Source organism: Hypanus sabinus, chromosome 9, assembly GCF_030144855.1.
Source record: "Hypanus sabinus isolate sHypSab1 chromosome 9, sHypSab1.hap1, whole genome shotgun sequence".
NCBI classification, from domain to species: domain Eukaryota; kingdom Metazoa; phylum Chordata; class Chondrichthyes; order Myliobatiformes; family Dasyatidae; genus Hypanus; species Hypanus sabinus.
In genome coordinates this window covers 133348112-133367896 of record NC_082714.1, presented here as the reverse complement: position 1 = coordinate 133367896, position 19785 = coordinate 133348112, and the positions used below count along the sequence as shown (strand labels likewise).

At 37.6% G+C, this 19785-nt stretch overlaps 1 protein-coding gene across 1 annotated transcript in view; it reads left to right on the top strand.

Moving 5' to 3' along the window:
* Nucleotides 1-19785, top strand: part of prpf6 (PRP6 pre-mRNA processing factor 6 homolog (S. cerevisiae)) — an 87546-nt gene that overhangs the window by 11262 nt on the left and 56499 nt on the right. The window contains exons 3-5 of the mRNA XM_059980613.1: nt 355-473; nt 8278-8356; nt 13879-14055. Of these exons, the coding sequence (XP_059836596.1) occupies nt 355-473; nt 8278-8356; nt 13879-14055 (375 nt within the window). The remainder of the gene's footprint in view (nt 1-354; nt 474-8277; nt 8357-13878; nt 14056-19785) is intronic.

Below are 19785 nucleotides of genomic sequence, written 5' to 3'. Positions count from 1 at the left end.
GTTAGATATCTCACTTTGCATTTGCTACCTAACCTACTGAGTTTTTTAAGCATGTTCAATTTTTCAGTCTTGCAGGATTTGTAGCATTTTGGTTTTTTATTACTTCCACTGCATTCCTTTTATTTTTTTCTGATTATTTCTCAAGCAGTTTAATATGGTTGGTGTAATATGACCTTTTGAAATGTTCTAATATTGAAAATATCTCTTAGTAAAAATAATTCATTTAATGTTGCTGTTGTTAGTTGAAATATATGAATTGGCGCATTTCATTTTTTTTGTAGTAAATCAAAACTTCAGTGTATTTTCTGCTTGTCTCTGCTTGCTAATTTGGTGACAGAAGTATTTTTTTTTAAGTTTAATGGATATGCTGGAAGCTTATTCTCAAGTGGGCCATATGAAAAAGATGATGAAGAGGCAGATGCAATCTATGCTGCACTGGACAAGAGAATGGATGAAAGAAGAAAAGACAGAAGGTATGCAACTTGTATAAACCATGCAGAGCATAAGTAGGCCGCTCATCCCAGCTAGATTATTTTGGGGGATAATGGTAACTGAAGTTTCATTGCATTCTTCCTCATAGCAGCATTGTGCTCAGTCACTTCCTTTCATAGTACTATAGTTAATTTCAGTTAATTGTGACACTTCTGGACTAGTACATTTTAGCCCAGTTAAGTGGCTGACGCAATAAGCTGAACCTTCATTGAAATAGTTAAAATGGTATAAAAAAGTCAAACTGTCATTTAGCTGAGTAACGAATTATGTTTTTAAATTAAATACTTAACAAATTAAAACAATACCAATTCTCCTATAGTAGTATGAAACCATGTATTAGCTCCTAATAGTTAACAATGGAGGAATTCATCCAGTGTATGCTGAGGTGTTCTTTTGACTAAGTGTACGAAATTAGTGCAGCCACGTAGTGTAGAAAACAGATTGACTTCATACAATGTTTTTGACAATTGCATTCTCTAAGTCTTCATTTTCATTAGCATTGTAACGTTCAAGATGATTGTCAATACCTTCAAATTCTTTGCAGTTCATAACTTGAAATGTAAAATTGTTTTAATTTCATTCCTGGCCATTTCTAGCATCGCCAAGCCTGAATGCTTGAAACTGCAGAGAGCAAACAGTTCTGAATTGTCTTATTTTTCACCATCTCTCTGCGACAAAAGTAATTGCTTTTTGAACACGAGCACACACAGCTGATGCTTTTAAAAACTGTTTGCTCTAAGCATGGTGTAGTGTCTAATTACACATGAGTGCGTGGACTGACATTAGTTAGAAACTATTCGTTAGCAGTTTCCAGTCCCAATTGAGCTGCATAGTGTACTAAGTAAACTAATGGAATCCGGCTATTTTCTCGATTAGTTTTTTTTAAGAATTGTGCCAAATAAGTGGCAGCTCCGATTAAACGATAGTTTAACTAATTGATTGTATTTTTATAATGTACAGTGGATTCTGGTTAATTCGGAAACATTGGGACTATTACATTTTGGCCCAATTAAATGGCGGTCCTAATTAGTTGAAGTTTCATTGAAATAGCTAAAAAGTTATTTTAAAAAAGGCAAACTTACATTTAACTGAGTAACAAATTTTGCATTTAACAATTAGAACACTACCAATGTACTAAATAATTGTGTATCAGTTCAACGGAGGAATTCATCCAATGTGTGCTGCTGTATATGGGATGTCCAGAGAGGGGTAGCTCCTCTGTGGAGTGGCTTGTCTTGTCCATTCTGGGGAAGTTCACTCACTTTTGGTCCCCACCAGACAATCAGCTCTCACCTGTGGCTCCAAATAGTTTGCATGCAACATTGGCCATACCCTGGTACACCACTTCGACAGGCAAGCTAAGTCAGGTGAGGATAGCCAGTGGGCCTCATACGCTGGTGAGATAGGGACTTGCCTATCCTAGCGTGTGAAGTCAGCTCCAGCAGACTGGGCAAATAAGATCAGCAGTGACAACAGTTAAGAAGGTGATTCTGCAACTCTTCATGGAAAGCAAAGGGCTTCATATGGCACAGAAGATTCATGATTATCTACTGCAATTAAGGAAGAACCCAGCTTATGACAACTACTCATACTAGTGGACCCGGACCTTCGAGTTTGAGAATGGAACTGTCCCAGTGCAACAGCTTTTCCACTTTAAAAACTATTCCACAAGTGTCACTGTCATCGTCAGATACCACCGACAACCACTGTGTTTCTGGCATCTCCAAGCCTGAATGCTCAAAACCACAGTGAACAACACAGTTCTGAATTGTCTTGCTGTTCTATTTCTCGGCAACTATTGGTGTCAACAGTCACTGATTTTTGAACTCAAACATGTGCAAATGGTGCTATTTTTAAAACTATTCACTTTAAGTACTGTGTAGTGTTTTAACAGCTACACAATTTCTCTTGACTGACACTAGTTAGAAGCTGTTAGGCAACAGTCTCCTGTCCCAATTAAGAGCATAGTGTCCTAAATAAACAAAGGGAATCCTGACTATGTTCTCGATTAGTTGTTGTTCTTTAAGGGTTATCCCAAATAAGTGGCTGCCCTGATTAACTGGCAGACCAGTTAACCAGAAGGCACTGTGCACTCTGCCTTGGCCACTCTGACCTTTTGCTATTTCTCACCTGCCTATTACTTCTTCCTGGGTCCCATCCTCCTTCCCTTTCTCCTCTTGTCCACTCTCCTCTCCTATCAGATTCCATCTTCTCTAGCCCTTGACCTTTCCCTTCCACCTGTCTTCACCTATCACCTTCCAGCTAGCTTCTTCCCCTCCCACCATCTTTTTATTCAAGCATCTACCCCCTTCCTTCTCAGTCCTGATGAAGGGTTTTGGCTTGAAACGTTGACAATTTACTCTCTTCCGTGGATGCTACTTGATAGGCTGAGTTTCTCCAGCATTTTGCGTGCGTTACTCTGGCTTGATTTCTATTGTTTGCAACTAACTTAGCTTTCTCACGGGCTGTTGTACGTGTTTCTTTTAACTGTTTAATAATGATGAGCATAGTAGGCTAAATGGTCTCTTTTACTCTGCTTCATCACTCAGTAAGATTATGACTAATTCAGTGCCACACTCTCCCAATACTCCTTGACTCACTTATGGTCCAAATGCCTGTTAATATCTGCCTTGATCAATTTCAATACATCTGCCTCCAAGCCTCTTGGGTGGAATATTTTTAAGATTCTTAACACTTGGTGAGGGAATTCCAACTCATCTCCATGTTAAAGTAGCGATTTCTTAAATTTGCTGATGGCTTCCAGTTGCCTTCATAATTAGGTATGTTCCCAGTGTCTTTGCTACTGAATTTTTCATCATTTTAAAGATCTTTATTTGCACTCCTCAATCCTCTTCAGGAGCCTAATTATCCTCTCTGGATAGGTAGGACCTGTGTTCTATTGTTATCTTTGTATGGTCTTTACATTGCTTCCAGTGTTTTTATAATGCGAAGATTAGAACTGTGCTGCAGTTGTGTTACAATCAGAGTTTCAACTGTTAAGAATACCTAAGTTTAAAGTGTGCACTTCTAGAAATACAGGTGTCCCCCGCTTTATGAATGTTTTTTTTACGCCACTTCACTTTTACAAAAGACCTACATTAGTAATCTGTTTTCGCATTACAAAGAGGATTTTCGCTTTTACGAAAATTTTCCCCATATAAGTTAATGGTTCTTCGCTTTACGCCATTTTGGCTTAAGATAGGTTTAATAGGAATGTTCTGCCTTTGTAAAAAGGCGGTGGGGGGGGAGGCACCTGAACAGCCCAGTGTTTGGATGCTTTTCTTGTAGATTTGCTTCCACTTTTATTTACTCTTATTTTCCTCAATAGTATTGATAATTTTTAACGTGTAATTCATAATCCTTTAAATTACTTGGCCAAATGTGTCTGTTCTGTGAGTTTATTAATCATGTTTAGTAAATTCTTGCAGTCCTCCTTGGTATTGACCAACCCTCCCTGAGAAAAGGACAAGTCTGTAAATTGGAAATCATTTTTAAAAGTTTTCTGAATAACATTCCCAGCAGAGACTGTTGGCGAAGTCTTTTTTCTCTATAGCTCATAGCCTGTAAAGTCATGGAGAGCATGCATACTCGACACAATACCAAAGATGAGGGGCAAATGTATGTGAGCCAGCAACTTGGTATGCCACAATAGCACCCTTCTAACTAATAGAACATTTTCTGCGACAAATTCTTTTATTGGTTGAAAGAATTAGCATAAAAAGTCAGCACTCGTTGCCATTTCATAATGAAAGGAGTTAAAAATGCAATTAATGTCAAGTGCAGTGAGTTACTAAAATTGAGGTTGAAATGAAGTGTCATTCTTGTGAAGCAGTGTCAAAAAGGTGCAAATCCTCCACTAAATTGTGACAATTTGTAATTTGCGGGGTTTCTTGCAACAAATAACTGATCGGTTTATACTATAGTAATTGCCTGCATCTTTAACATGCCATTTTATCAGTGGATTTTACTGTAATATATTTTTAATTTACTGTTGAAACATAATATTTGCAGTAAACAACAGATTTGTATGCAACTATTTTTGAGCAGAAAAAATATGCATATGCTTGTCACACAACAGTAATACAGCTACAATTTTTAAGAAAGGAATTTCAATTTGATATGGAATTCAATCTTCGAGGAGTAACTCATTTTTAACTGTTCAGAGCAAGGGTGCGCATTGCATCAAGGAATGCAATTCCATTCAGTTGGGCTTTAAAGTTATTCACTGTAGGAATGCTATGGTAAGACATATTAAGTATATAATTATATAATCTGCATGCTTGTATTCCTCAAAAAAAATGAGGAGGTTCTTAATTTTTGTTCATTTAGCAGACTTCAAGTAACATCAGTGCTTCCTTTGAAAAGAAGCAAGAGGCTCCCAAGCTCGCAAAGATTACAATATTAATTATAGTGTAGGGGTAATTAACTTAGGATGTCCCCATTAATACAAGTTCCTCATGGGAATGTCTGAATAATGTTCATAATGCAACAACTCAGTTTAGTAAAACATTGGAACAGTGCTTCAGAGCAGCAGTACATAAAATTCTAGTACTTGGTATTTATTTTAATGCATGAGTTAAATAATTTTGTATCTGTACAGTGCTTCTAAATCTAATTTAACTAAAAGTTGTAGAGTAACTTGACATTTGAATATACACAGCTTCTTTGATTATTATTTTGGATTTACAACTAATTTATAATGATCCAGAGAATTCAAAATATACTTATTATCAAAGAATGTATAAATTATACATCTTGAGGTTTGTCTGCTTATAGACAGCCACAAAGCAAAAATCAAAAAACCTAATTTTAAAAAGAAAGGCCAAAACCACTGTGCAGAGTGAGAAAACAAAACAATCATGCAAAGAGTAGAAGCAAGCAACAGTATTCCGAACCAGATTAAGTCCTGAGATCTGCTCCTCGGAACAGCCGGTGTAAGCCCAAGCCTCAATTTCAATAGCACAGCAGCCCGAGCAGTTCACTATTGAGCAATAAATGAACGTTGCAGGAGAATGAGCATTATCAGTCCGACCCTTGCCTCCGATCTTGACCCTTGGGCTTTCCATTCTATCTGGACTGGTGTTTAAATTGCCCAATCATTGGGAGTACCTCGCTCTAGGACCTGGATGGCAGTGTAGTGATGTGCTTGAGCTTCCCAGCCTGAAGCCATTCTCAATTTTAACAAATCGGCTTGGTACTTGGAGCAATTCAGCCTCTCGACCAGCTTAGGTGGACAGGCATCTAAGCTCTTCTGCATGGACTACTCTCCAAATCGCTCACTCCAAATCCATCTCCTCCTGCAACCTTGTCTTGAGCATGTTGCGCTTTGGCTTTGCAGTGCATCTGCACAGACAAAACTTCAAATCAGTTTTGCCTCCACTCGCTTCTTCATTGTTTGCAGTGTAAGTTTACCATAATTTTCTTCAGAAAAAATGTTATGTAATGTTTTTAGTCAAATGCCTTTCCAACTATCAGTAAACTGTCGCACACTTTCAGTTGCGCCATTTTAAACTGGAAAGAGGGACTCTTACTATTCACTTTGAAGCTGGAATAATAACCTTTCAAAACATATCATCTTAATTTGAGTAGTTAGATATTAACTGAGTTTTTAAACTTGCTTTTTTGAAGTTGTAGAAATAAAGTTGTATGTAATTCACTTTTTCATTGATCTGGGCAGGTATGAACACAAAGATCAGTTATGCTGGTCCTGTATAGAGTCCTGTAGTCTTCATTTTCTTTGTGTCTAGAATAATCTGCTTTCCAGCCATACAGGTGAAATTTTGCTGGAGTGATTGATCCCAGAGGTGTTGAATTCTTGTGAAGTTTGTTTAGTAATAAGTACCTGGTCACACTACTGAAGCATCCAGCCTCTAGAACAGAAGGGAAATGTGGAGGTGGGGGCATTGTTAATATGCATTCAGACATTTTAAAAACTTGAAACTGATATAAGTAAAGTGATGTAAGTACAAGTAAAAATCATCCCTGTTCTATGGGCTGAAAATTCCTATTCAAGTGAGTTTTTGTACTACAGTAATAGATTGGAAATGGAACAGAGAATGATTTTCCAGGCCTAATATTGGCGAATATCAGTAAAACTTGGCTGTGTGACTGATTTCCACACGGAGTCCAACAGAATATTGTGCTTGCATTTGTAGTGCCATCTGTAATTCAGCAAATTCTGAACTACTTGTCAGTCATTGCAAGGCCAGAACTGATGTCAGAATGAGTAGCTAAGCAGCAGAGGTTTGCTCTGGAATCACCCAACTACAGGCAGGCATGAAACAGCTCTAATAGAAATTTGCTGTATATTTATCAAGCTTTGCTTTTTGTTAAATAAAAGTTCAGCTGTGTCCTCATGAATATTTTCAATGAGTATTCAGCTAAATCTATAGTACAGAATTCCAAAACCCCCTTGCAGCTGTGGGGCAGAAGTTCACTGAAGTTGCTGACTTATTATCCTTCGATTATGCCTCCTGGCTCTAGACTTGCTCTGTGGGAGGAAGGACCCTCTTGTCATCCACATTGACAACCCCCTTCAGATTTTCAGTTTCAGAGATCATCTTTCATTCTTCTAAATGTCTGAAACAAGTAAAATTTGTTCTTAATGAATATCCTAGATATCAGTCAAATCACTCTTTGTTCCATGCTTGTGAAGTTAATTTGTTTGAATTTATGGAATTGCTGTCTTTGCTAATAGAATAGACATTTTTCATCCAAAGCATTAACATCGACAATGTTAATGTGGACAGGCATAGGAATTGGTCAGTGAATGATCAGATTTTATTTTGCTAATGTTTGCCAAAATGGGAAGTAAGGTTGCATACAATGGCAATGTATGTCTATATTTCTACATCATAGTTACAATATGGCAGTCATTATTAACACTGGACGTGTCTTGGCAATTATGAGAGGTTTCTTATTCAATGGGTGCAGTGTGAATTTCAACTGTTGTTTTTTAATTGGATACTAAGTTTTGAACTAATTCCCTAATTACACTGGAGACAAAGATTTTGCTTCCTGAATACTTTTGTGTGTATCTTAAGGATTTTGGGCTGCTAATCATGAAAATCATTATGAAATTTCCTTATCATGCACCATTTTTATGAAATGACCCATATTTGTTACTTCAATTCACAGATCAAGTCAGAATACTTGATGCCAAGATTAAGGAAGGCATTTTTATTGATCCACAAATCAAACAGGTCGTCAATGACAAGCAAATTAATACCAAACCACATGTAGCTGGTTGACAATATGATTCAAGCATAAAAAAGCATGAAGTGTATCATGTCACTAAAATTCATTTTCTGCATCCTCATTTAGACTTCTTCCCTGAAAATCTTGGCACTGTCAGTGACGAGCATAGCAAAAGGTTTCACCAGGACATTGTGGTCATGGAGAAACTATCAGGGCAACTGGAATCCATCAATGTGGCTGATTATTTTTGGACACTTAAGTGAGAAGCCTCAAACACTGAGTGCAAATGAAAATCATCAACAAAACATATTTTTAACTTAGTTGAATGTCCTGGCAAAGTGCCAGCACCATTATGTAATTAAATGGATTATATTCAATAAAAGTTAATTTCTTGTTTCTCCAAAATACAAATAGTCTGAAATTATATTTGTGTTCAACTTTAGGTGGGCAATCCTAAATTTAAAAAAAAAAGGAATGTGTTGTCCAGTGTTATGGAAGTAGTTACTATAAATTTGTTTAAAAATCTAATGAATGGAAGGTATGTATATTTTATTTTTTATGTTTAAAATTAATATTGTCCCCTCCAAGGGAGCAGCGTGAGAAGGAAGAAATTGAGAAGTACCGTATGGAACGTCCAAAAATCCAGCAACAGTTCTCTGACTTGAAGGTAATTATTTTATCTTTTAGTATAAAGCTACATCTCTAATGCTACTTCCCCATTTTACTACTTCCCTCAAATTTGAAGAGATTGGGTAATTCCTGCATTAGATGGTTGAAAAGCCTTGGTTATTTGGGCAAATAGTTTATTCTTGGTTTCCACACTGAGGAATTGTGCCTTCAGCTGTGATCCAGGTAGATTAATGGTAGTGTGGTCTTTTGTTCTACCTTGTTATCACAATGTGTGTAAAATTCTGTCTTCTATTACATTTTAATTTAAATGTGAATCAGCTTGAACTGAATCGGGACCACTGGCATTCAGTATTTAATTGGCAGTAATCCCATAACTTTGAATATGCTGTCAAATGAAGAGGCTTGTGTTTACTGATGGATTTTGAATCCCTGCAGGGTCTGGCAATGGAGCTCAATTTATGCTGGGTTATCGCCTCTAATAGTCTCGCAAGGTAGATCTAGCAGGATGCAAGACCCTGTTAGTTTCTGTAAGGATCATAAGGGTGTCAATTAGGGAATAAAGACAGTGATCAGTTTTTAAATAATTGTGTGTTTTAATATTTTAGCATTGTTGCTTTTAAATGCTTCTGAATGTCAGATATTTAAACTATAAAGAATTCCTTTGGTTTTCCAGCTGGTAAAGGTAGCAATGAGGCTTTGCTAGCTATCAGAGGTAACTTGGGAAAGGCTTCCTGAGGTTTTGGTGTCACTCAGACTATGCCCATTGTCACAAGTCAGCAGGATAGACATCCACATCTGAACTCTGTTGGTGCAAGTACAAACCCCATTTCCAGAAAAGTTGGGATATTTTCCAAAATGCAATAAAAACAAAAATCTGTGATATGTTAATTCACGTGAACCTTTATTTAACTGACAAAAGTACAAAGAAAAAGGTTTTCAATAGTTTTACTGACCAACTTAATTGTATTTTGTAAATATACACAAATTTAGAATTTGATGGCTGTAACACACTCAACAAAAGTTGGGACAGAGGCATGTTTACCATTAATCGTTTTGGAACTGAGAATACTAATTGTAGTAGATTTGCAATTGGAAATTTTGTCCATTCTTGCTTGATATAAGACTTCAGCTGCTCAACAGTCCGTGGTCTCCATTGTCTGATTCTCCTCTTCATGATGCGCCATACATTTTCAATAGGAGATAGATCTGGACTGGCAACAGGCCACTCAAGCACATGCACTCTGTGTCTACAAAGCCACGCTGTTGTAGCCTGTGCAGAATGTAGTCTGGCATTGTCCTGCTGAAATAAGGATGAACATCCTGGGAAGAGACGTCGCCTAGATGGCAACAAATGTCTCTCTAAAATCCTAATATACGCCTCAGAGTCAATGATATTTTCACATACATGCAACTCACCCATGGCGTTGTCACTGATGCACCCCCATACCATCGCAGATGCTGGCTTTTGCACCTTTCGCTGATGACAATCAGGATGGTCCTTCTCATCTTTGGCACAGAGAACTTGACGCCCGTTTTTTCTGAAAACTAGCTGAAATGTGGACTCATCTGACCACAGTATACGGTTCCACAGTCTTTCGGTCCATCTGAGATGAGCTCGGGCCCAGAGAACTCGCCGGCGTTTCTGCATAGAGGCTTCCTCCTTGTGTAATATGGTTTCAAGTTGCATTTCTGGATGCAGCGACGGACTGTGTTAAGTGTCAATGGTTTTCCAAAGTACTCCTGAGCCCAGGTGGCTATAATTGTCACAGTAGCATGACACTTTCTTAGGCAGTGCCGCCTGAGGGCTCGAAGATCACGCGCATTCAACAGTGGTTTCCGACCTTGCCCTTTACGCACTGAGATTTCTCTGAATCTTTTCACAATATTATGTACTGTAGATGTTGAAAGACCTAAAATCTTGCGTTGGGAAATGTTCCTTTTGAACTGACTAACAATTCTCTCACGAATTTTGGCACAAAGGGGTGAGCCACAACCCATCCTTGCTTGCAAAGACAGCCTTTGACGGATGCTACTTTTATACCCAGTCATGATACCTCACCTGCTACCAATTAACCTGCTTAATGTAGAGTCTTCCAAATCGGTGTTACTTGAATATTCCGTGCACTTTTCAATCTTATTTTAACTCTGTCCCAACTTTTGTTGAGTGTGTTGCAGCCACCAAATTCTAAATTTGTGTATATTTACAAAATACAATTAAGCTTTCCTTTCCTTCTAAATCTTTTTATTAATATTAGTAATATGGACAGAATACAGATGATATATTGATAAAGAAATTACCAACATACACATTCCATTACATATGAAAAAAAAACATACATAATAGTTACAATATAAATGAGTTTACCAAGACATAAGCCATAAGATATATGTATGGACATAGTAAATCTAAATATTTCATAATGTATAATATAAAAAAAACAGAAAAAAGAAGAAAAAAAAACAAAAAAAAATTTATATAATGCAAAACTAACTAATCTAATCTAATAACTATAACTAATAAGTAATATAAAAGAAAGAAAAACAAACAAAAGAGAAGGAGAAAAAAAAAAGTGGGCTGTTTATAATATCTCACAAAAATAAGTATTCATCAATGCCGTCACTTCCGGTCCTCTCAAAATACATAAGCTAAAAGCTAGGAAATCAAATGTACTTGGCACAGGGTCATATTACATCATATGAAAATGTTGAATAAATGGTCTCCATAACTTTTCAAATTTAATAGAAGTCTCAAAAGTACCACTTCTAATTTTTTCTAAATTTAAACATAACATAGTTTGAGAGAACCAATTAAATACAGTGGGAGGATCAATTTCTTTCCAATTCAACAATATAGATCTTCTAGCCATCAGAGTTAGAAATGCAATCATTCGACGGGCTGAAGAAGATAAATGCTGTGAATCTAACATTGGTAAACCAAAAATTGCGGTAATAGGATGAGGTTGTAAATCAATATTCAAAACCGCAGAAATAATATCAAAAATATCTTTCCAATATTTCTCCAAAAATGAACACGACCAAAACATGTGAGTTAAAGACGCAATTTCAGAATGACATCTATCACAAATAGGACTTATATGAGAGTAAAAATGAGCTAATTTATCCTTGGACATATGGGCCCTATGTACAACCTTAAATTGTATTAGTGAATGTTTGGCACATAACGATGATGTATTAACTAATTGAAGAATTCTATCCCAATTCTCACTAGAAATACTAAAACTAAGCTCTCTTTCCCAATCCTGTTTAGTCTTATAAAGGGGCTCTGAACGTATCTTCATAATTATATTATAAAGTTTTGAAATAAGCCCTTTTTGAAAAGGGTCTAATTCAAATAAACTCTCCAAAGTATCTGAAGGCACAAAATTTGGAAAGTAGAGAGTACAGAACTTAAAAAATGTCTAATCTGTAAATATCTAAAAAAATGAAATCTCGGCAAGTTATATCTGTTGGATAATTGTTCAAAAGACATGAAACAATTATCTAAAAATAAATCAGAAAATCTTAGTAATCCCTTAGTTTTCCAAGCTGAATAAGCTTGATCTATAATGGAAGGGTGAAAAAAACAATTAGATACAATAGGACTATTTAAAACTAATTGAGTCAACCCAAAAAATCTCCGAAATTGAAACCATATACGCAATGTATGTTTAACTATCGGGTTGTCAATTCGTTTCGGCAATTTAGAAAGAGCAAAAGGGAGAGAAGTCCCTAAAATAGAACCCAAAGCATAAGCTGATACCGATTTAGTTTCTAAACTCACCCAACAAGGGCCAAAAGATCCACCCCCATCTTTCAACCAGCATAACAAATATCTAATATTAGCTGCCCAATAGTAAAATCTGAAATTAGGTAATGCTAACCCGCCTTCCTTTTTTGTCTTCTGTAAATATGTTTTACCTAACCTGGGATTTTTATACTGCCATATATATGAAGAAATTTTAGAGTCAACATTAGTAAAAAAAGATTTCGGGATAAAAATCGGTATCGCTTGAAAAATATATAAAAACTTAGGTAAAATAACCATCTTAATAGCATTAATCCTGCCTATTAGAGATAGAGACAAAGGTGACCACTTAGTAAACAAACCTTTAATCTGATCAATTAAGGGTAAAAAATTAAATCCAAACAAATCTTTATGGTTCTTTGTGATTTTGATCCCTAAATAAGTAAAAGAGTCATTAACTAATTTAAAGGGTAAATTTCCATAAATTGGGACCCGTTTATTTAATGGAAACAATTCACTTTTATTAAGATTTAACTTATACCCAGAAAACTCACTAAATTGAGCCAATAATGATAAAGCTGCTGGAATGGATTTCTCCGGGTTAGAAATGAATAGTAATAAATCATCTGCATACAAAGATAACTTATGAATATCTGTCCCACGATTAATACCCAAAATATCCTGTGATTGTCTGATGGCAATTGCCAAAGGTTCTAAGGCAATGTTAAATAGTAATGGACTAAGAGGACATCCCTGTCTAGTGCCCCGAAATAGGCGAAAAAAGGGAGATCTTTGAATATTGGTAACCACTGAGGCTACTGGAGTATGATAAATCAATTTAATCCATGATATAAATATCGGACTAAAATTAAACTTCTCCAACACATTAAATAAGTAAGGCCATTCAACTCTGTCAAATGCTTTCTCCGCATCTAATGAAATCACGCATTCTGAAGTATCATGTGAGGGAGTATAAACAATATTCAACAATCTCCTAATGTTAAAAAAAGAATAACGATTTTTAATAAAGCCAGTTTGATCATCTGAAATAATTTTGGGTAATACCTTCTCCAATCTAGATGCCAGTAACTTAGAAAAAATCTTGGAGTCTACATTCAATAAAGATATAGGTCTATAAGAAGCACAATTAGTAGGGTCTTTATCTTTCTTCAATATTAGAGAAATGGAAGCTCTATAAAAAGATTGTGGCAAATTCCCTAATCTAATGGCCTCCTCAAAAATCTTACCTAACCAAGGGGAAAGAGTAGCGGAAAAAAATTTAAAAAATTCAACTGTATAACCATCTGGACCCGGTGCTTTCCCAGAATTCATTGAGGAAATAGCCCCTTTAATTTCTACATCCGTAATAGGAGTATCCAATATCAAAAGATCATCAGATGATAACCTTGGAAAATTTAATTTCCCCAGAAAATCAGACATGGTATTATAATCTTGAGGAAATTCAGATTGATACAGGGAGGTATAGAAATCTTGAAATGCCTTATTTATCTCATCATGATTAACTGTCAGATTCCCATTCTGCTGACCAATCTTAGTGATTTGACGTTTAACCAAAATACAATTAAGCTAGTCAGTAAAACTATTGAAACTCTTTTCTTTGTACTTTTGTCAGTTAAATAAAGTTTCACATGAATTAACATATCACAGATTTTTGTTTTTATTGCATTTTAGAAAATATCCCAACTTTTCTGGAAATGGGGTTTTTATGTTGATGACTGGCCAGATAATTTTTGTTGTGGTTCAAATTAGCAAATTGATGTGTGGGAACATTCTGATGTTTAAAATCTCTTCAGAGGAAGCTGTCAGAAGTTACAGAAGAAGAATGGCTGAGTATTCCTGAAGTTGGTGATGCTCGTAACAAACGTCAGAGGAACCCTCGCTATGAGAAATTGACACCTGTACCAGACAGTTTCTTTGCCAAACATTTGCAAACTGGAGAACAGCACACATCTGTGGATCCCAGGCAAACGGTCAGTGTTACTTTATACCTCGCATGCAAATCTTCAGTTGCATTAGAAAAAGGGTGATCTCATTATTTTATTGTGTTGAATTATATTAATCATTTTGCATGTAGTATGATCTTGATATACTTTGATAGGATCACAACTGGAGCACAAATAAAGTTCTTCATACAATTTAAGTTTCCATAACTTCATACTGGTTGTTGTGATGCTCTTATGACAGCGATGAGCACTTGATCTCTCGGTCATTAAGTTGAGGCCCTTGGAATTTGTCTGCCTGCACTGCACTTACTCTGCATCTTTAACACTATATTTTGTATTCTGTTTTTTTCCCAATGCACTTGTGTCTGAAATGATCTGTCTGGATGGTGTGCAAACAGAAACTTTCACTCTTTCTTGGTATACGTGACGGTAATGAACCAAATATCAACTAAAAGATGTGCATTTGATTGATCCTTGGAAGGTGCTTTGTTGCATTAAATTGATGTTATCTGATATTCACCAGAGACATAAGATTCAGCGAATGATTGAAAAGTAGATGTTGAAAGCATTTAGCATTCAAGGCTATAGTTCTTTAAATGATGATCCTCTTTGGACTGAAGAGGAATGATTGCTAAGTAAATTGTAAATTTTTGAACTACTCTAATCAAGGTGATTGGGGTCATTTCAACACACACAAAATGCTGAGGCAACTCAGCAAGCCAGGCAGCATCCATGGGAAAAGAGTAGAGTTGATGTTTCAGGCTGAGACCCTTTGGCTGGACCAGAGGAGAAAAGCTGAGGAGTAGATTTAAAAGGTGCGGCGAGATGGAAAGGGAGAGCGAAACCCAAGATGATAGGTGAAACTGGGTGGAGAAAGGATGAAGTAAAGAGCTGGGAAGTTGATTGGTGAAGGAGGAGTCTGATAGAAGAGAGCAGAAGGCCATGGAAGGAAGAAAAGGAGGGAGAAGCACCATAGGGAGTCAATGGGTGGGCAAGGAGAGGAGGTGAGAGAGGGGAAAAGAGGACGTGGAATAGCGAAGGACCTGTCGAAGAGTCTCAGCCCGAAACACTACTGTTTACTCTTTTCCATACATGCTGCCTGGCCTGTTGAGTTCCACCAGTATTTTGTGTACGTTGTTTGGATTTCCAGCATCTGCAGATTTTTCTCTTGTTTGCAATTGTGGTAATTTGTTGGGTGCACACACGATTAATGCTGATCAAGGGTTTGGATAACAAGCAAGTCTAAGTCTATATATTTTCGGATAGTACTAGGGATGGTGTTTATTTTCTCCATGATCCTAGTAAATAATGAAGCAGAATCAAGGGACTTTGCTACTTTTGTTTTCCTACCTGTGCTTCTGTGTTCCATGATGTTTTGGTATTTATGAACAAAGTAAATTTACCTCTGAAAATGTATAGACTTACTCAATAATTTTTCTGCTGAGAATACTTCTTTTTGGCCCTGGTATAAAGGAAGATGACCTGGATATTTTTAACTGGGAAAGAATATGTCCAGAATAAAAAAAACACTTCTGTTATTAGAAAACATGTCTACAGAAAAATTAGTCCAATTATACAGTGCCTATAAAAAGTATTGGGCCCCCCCCCCCCCCCAAGAAATTTCGTGTTTTACAACATTGAATCACAGTGGATTTAATTTGGCTTTTTTAACACTGATCAACCAAAAAGGACTCTTCTGTGGCAAAGTGTAAACAGATCTCTACAAAGTGATCAAAATTACTTACAGATATAAAACACAGTAATTGCATAAGTATTCACCCCATTTATCACCAAATCATTACTGGTGCAGCCGGTTGGTTTCAGAAGTCACATAGTGAGTCAAGTGGAAGTCTGTTTCTGGCAACCTTTGTGCGGTCGAGGTGTTTCAGTTGATTATAGTAAAAACACACCTGCATTGGGAAGATCTAACTGCTGATAAGTCAATATCCTGGCAAAAACTACACCATGAAGACAAAAGAACACTCTAAGGAACTCCGTAAAATGTTGAAACGCACAAAGTCGGGAAATGGATACAAGAAAATTTCCAAGTGGCTAAATATCCCTTGGAGTACGGTTAAGTCAATCATAGAAACAGAGAAAACGTACAGCATGCTACAGGCCCTTCGGCCCACAAAGTTGTACCAAACAGGTCCCTACTGTAGAAATTATTAGGCTTACCCATAGCCCTCTATTTTTCTAAGCTTCATGTACCTATCCAAAAGTCTCTTAAAAGACCCTATCGTATCTGCCTCCACCACCATTGCCAGCAGCCCATTCCATGCACTCACCACTCTCTGCGTTTTTTAAAAAAAACTTACCCAATGTCTCTCCTCTGTATCTACTCCCCAGCACCTTAAACCTGTGTCCTCTTGTGGCAACCATTTCAGCCCTGGGAAAAAGCCTCTGACTGTCCACACGATCAAAAAATAGAAAGAATATGGCACAGCAGTAAATCTGCCTACACCACACCATCCTCAGAAACTGAATGTGCTAGAAAGGGGATAGTGAGGGAGGCCACCAAGAGATCTATGGCATGTCTGGAGAGGTACAGGCTTCAGTGACTGAGATGGGAGAGATGAGCTTCATTGGCTGAGATGGGAGAGACTGTGCATACAACAACTGTTGCTCGGGTGCTTCACCAGTAACAGCTTTATGGGAGAGTGGCAAAGAGAAAGCCACTTTTGGGGAAAAGAAATTCTACTGAACTCTTCGCTAGAGTTTGCCAGAAGGTATGTGGGAAATTCTGAAGCTAGCTGGAAGAAGGTTCTATGGTCTGATGAAAGTAAAATGGAGCTTTTTGGCCAACAGACTAATCCCTATGTTTGGTGTAAGCCAAACACCGTACATCATCAAAAACACACCATTCCTACTGTGAGGCATGGTGGTGTCTGCATCATGCTGTGAGGATGGTTCACTGTAGCAGGCTCTGGAAGGTTAATGGTAAATTGAATTCAGCAAAATACAGGGGAATCCTGGAAGAAAATCTGATGCAGTCTGCAAGAGAACTGCAACTTTGGAGATTTGTTTTCCAGCAAGACAGTGACCCCAAGCATAGAACCAAAGCTACATAGGAATGGCTTAAAATCAACAAAGTTAATGTTGTGGAGTGGCCAAGTCAAAGTCAAGACTTCAGTCCAATTGAGAATTTGTGACTGGACTTGAAAAAGATGTTCACTTATTATCCCCGTGCAATCTGACAGCTCGAGCAGTTTTGTAAAAAGGAATTGGGAAAAATTTGCAGTATCCAGATGTGTCAAGCTGTTAGAGACATTTCCACACTGACTTAAGGCTATATTTGCTGTCAAAGATGCATCTACTGAATACTGACTTCAAGTAAGTGAGTAATTATGCAGTCAATTATTTTGTGTTTAATAATTGTACTAAATTTGACCAATTTATAGAAATTTGTTTTCACTTTGACACAGGAGTCTTTTCTGTTCATCAGTGTCAAAAAAGGCCAAATTTAATCCACCATGATTTGATGTTGAAAAACGTGAAAACCTCTGGGGGGGGGGGGGTTGATACTCTGGCACTGTATATGTATCTATTGCATATTTGGATGTTACACATTTGTTAGTATGACTACTCAGACAGCTGGTGAAGAAGTGTTACATATTGGAATATTTGTTGGAAAATCAACATTTAAACTTCAAGGAGATTAAGTTTACAGGGAGCATTATTTTTGACTTTCCATTGTGTTTGTTTTATAGAACCATAGAACATTACAGCACAGTACAGGCCCTTCAGCCCTCCATGTTGTGCTGACCCATATAATCCTTAAAAAAAAGTACTAAACGCACACTACCCCATAACCCTCTATTTTTCTTTCATCCATGTGCCTGTCCAAGAAGCTCTTAAATACCCCTAATGTTTTAGCCTGCACCACCATCCCTGGCAAGTCATTCCAGACACTCACAACCCTTTGTGTTTTTAAAAAAAAAGAGAAAAAAAAACAACACACCAAACAAACAAACAAATAACTTACCCCTGATATCTCCCCTAAACTTCCCTCCCTTAATTTTGTACATATGCCCTCTGGTGTTTGCTATTGGTGCCCTGGGAAATAGGTACTGACTATCCACCCTATCTATGCCTCTAATAATCTTGTAGACCTCTATCAAGTCCCCTCTTATTCTTCTACACTCCAAAGCGAAAAGTCCCAGCTCTGCTAACCTTGCTTCATATGACTTGTTCTCCAAACCAGGCAACATCCTGGTAAATCTCCTTTGCACCCTCTCCATAGCTTCCACATCCTTTCTAAAATGAGGTGACCGGAATTGAACACAATACTGTAAGTGCAGTCTCACCAGAGATTTGTAGAGTTGCAACATGACCTCTCGACTCTTGAACTCAATCCCCCTGTTAATGAAGCCTAGCATCCCATAAGCCTTCTTAACTACCCTATCAACCTGCGAAGCGACCTTGAGGGATGTATGGATTTGAACCCCAAGGTCCCTTTGTTCATCCAGATTCTTAAGTAACTGACCATTAATCCTGTACTCAGTCTTCTGGTTTGTCCTTCCAAAATGCATCACCTCACACTCGTCTGGATTGAATTCCACCTGCCATTTGTCTGCCCAACTCTGCAGCCTGTCTATATCCTCTTGTAACCTTCGACAACCTGCAGTTCCATCCACAACTCCTCCAATCTTCATGTCATCCGCAAACTTACTCACCCATCCTTCCGCCTCTACATCCAGGTCATTTATAAAAATCACAAATAACAGGGGTCCCAGGACAGATCCCTGTGGCACTCCACTTGTCACCGACCTCCAGGCAGAAGGTTACGTCATATTTTTAGAAGATTATCAGGGTCATTGTCCAATAATTGACCTTTACTTGGGGCGCAAGCCGCAATTTCTCAATTTTTGATTGTAATATACTTGGCAGTGTTGCAAACTGTGAAAGAAGATGGGTTGCAGCAAGGTACAAAACAGGATGGTGGAATGGGCAGATATGGTAGATGACGTTCAACGTAAGGAAATAGGAGGCATTTTGGTAGAGTGGATGAGAGACAATTTAGAAGATGGATGCAGAAGCGAAGGAAGTAGGTTGAGCAATAATAACATGTGAATTATGGGCTTTATCAACATAGTACAGAGTATAAAAGTAGGGAAGTCAAGCTTGAACCATTATAAAAAAACTGCTCTGGCATCAACTGAAGTATTATGTTCTCTTTTAGGTGCCCCATTTAGAAGGTGCGTAGAGATATAGGAGGGAGTTGAGAGATTTATGGAATTGTTGCCAGGTGTAGGAACTACAATTCCAAGAGTGAATTGCAGAGACTGTTTTGGAGAAGGCTAATATCCTGTGAGAAGGTTTCTTACTGTTGCATGGGTGGGGGGGGGGGGGTTAACTAGTTCTAGGGGAATGGGAACTAGAGTGCCAAAGTGGATAGTTGTAGGGAAAACATGTCGTTAATCCTCCATGCAAAGATAAATAACAAGGTTGAGCGTGGTGGGAATAATACTTTGAGTTGCATCGATTTCAATGCAAGGAGTATTGTAGGAAAGGCTGATGAGTTCAGAGCATGGATCAGCACATGGAATTATGACATTGTGGCTCCGAGCGAGACTTGGTTGCAGAAGAGGCAGGAATGGCAGTTCAATGTTCTGGGGTTCTGTTGGTTTGGACATTTGGTTTTGCAGTGAGAGGGGTGGCATTACCAGTCTGAGAAAATGTCACAGCAGTGCTTGGACAAAACAGGCCAAAAGCTTGTCTACTGAAGCTGTATGGGTAGAACAGAGGAGTGAGGAA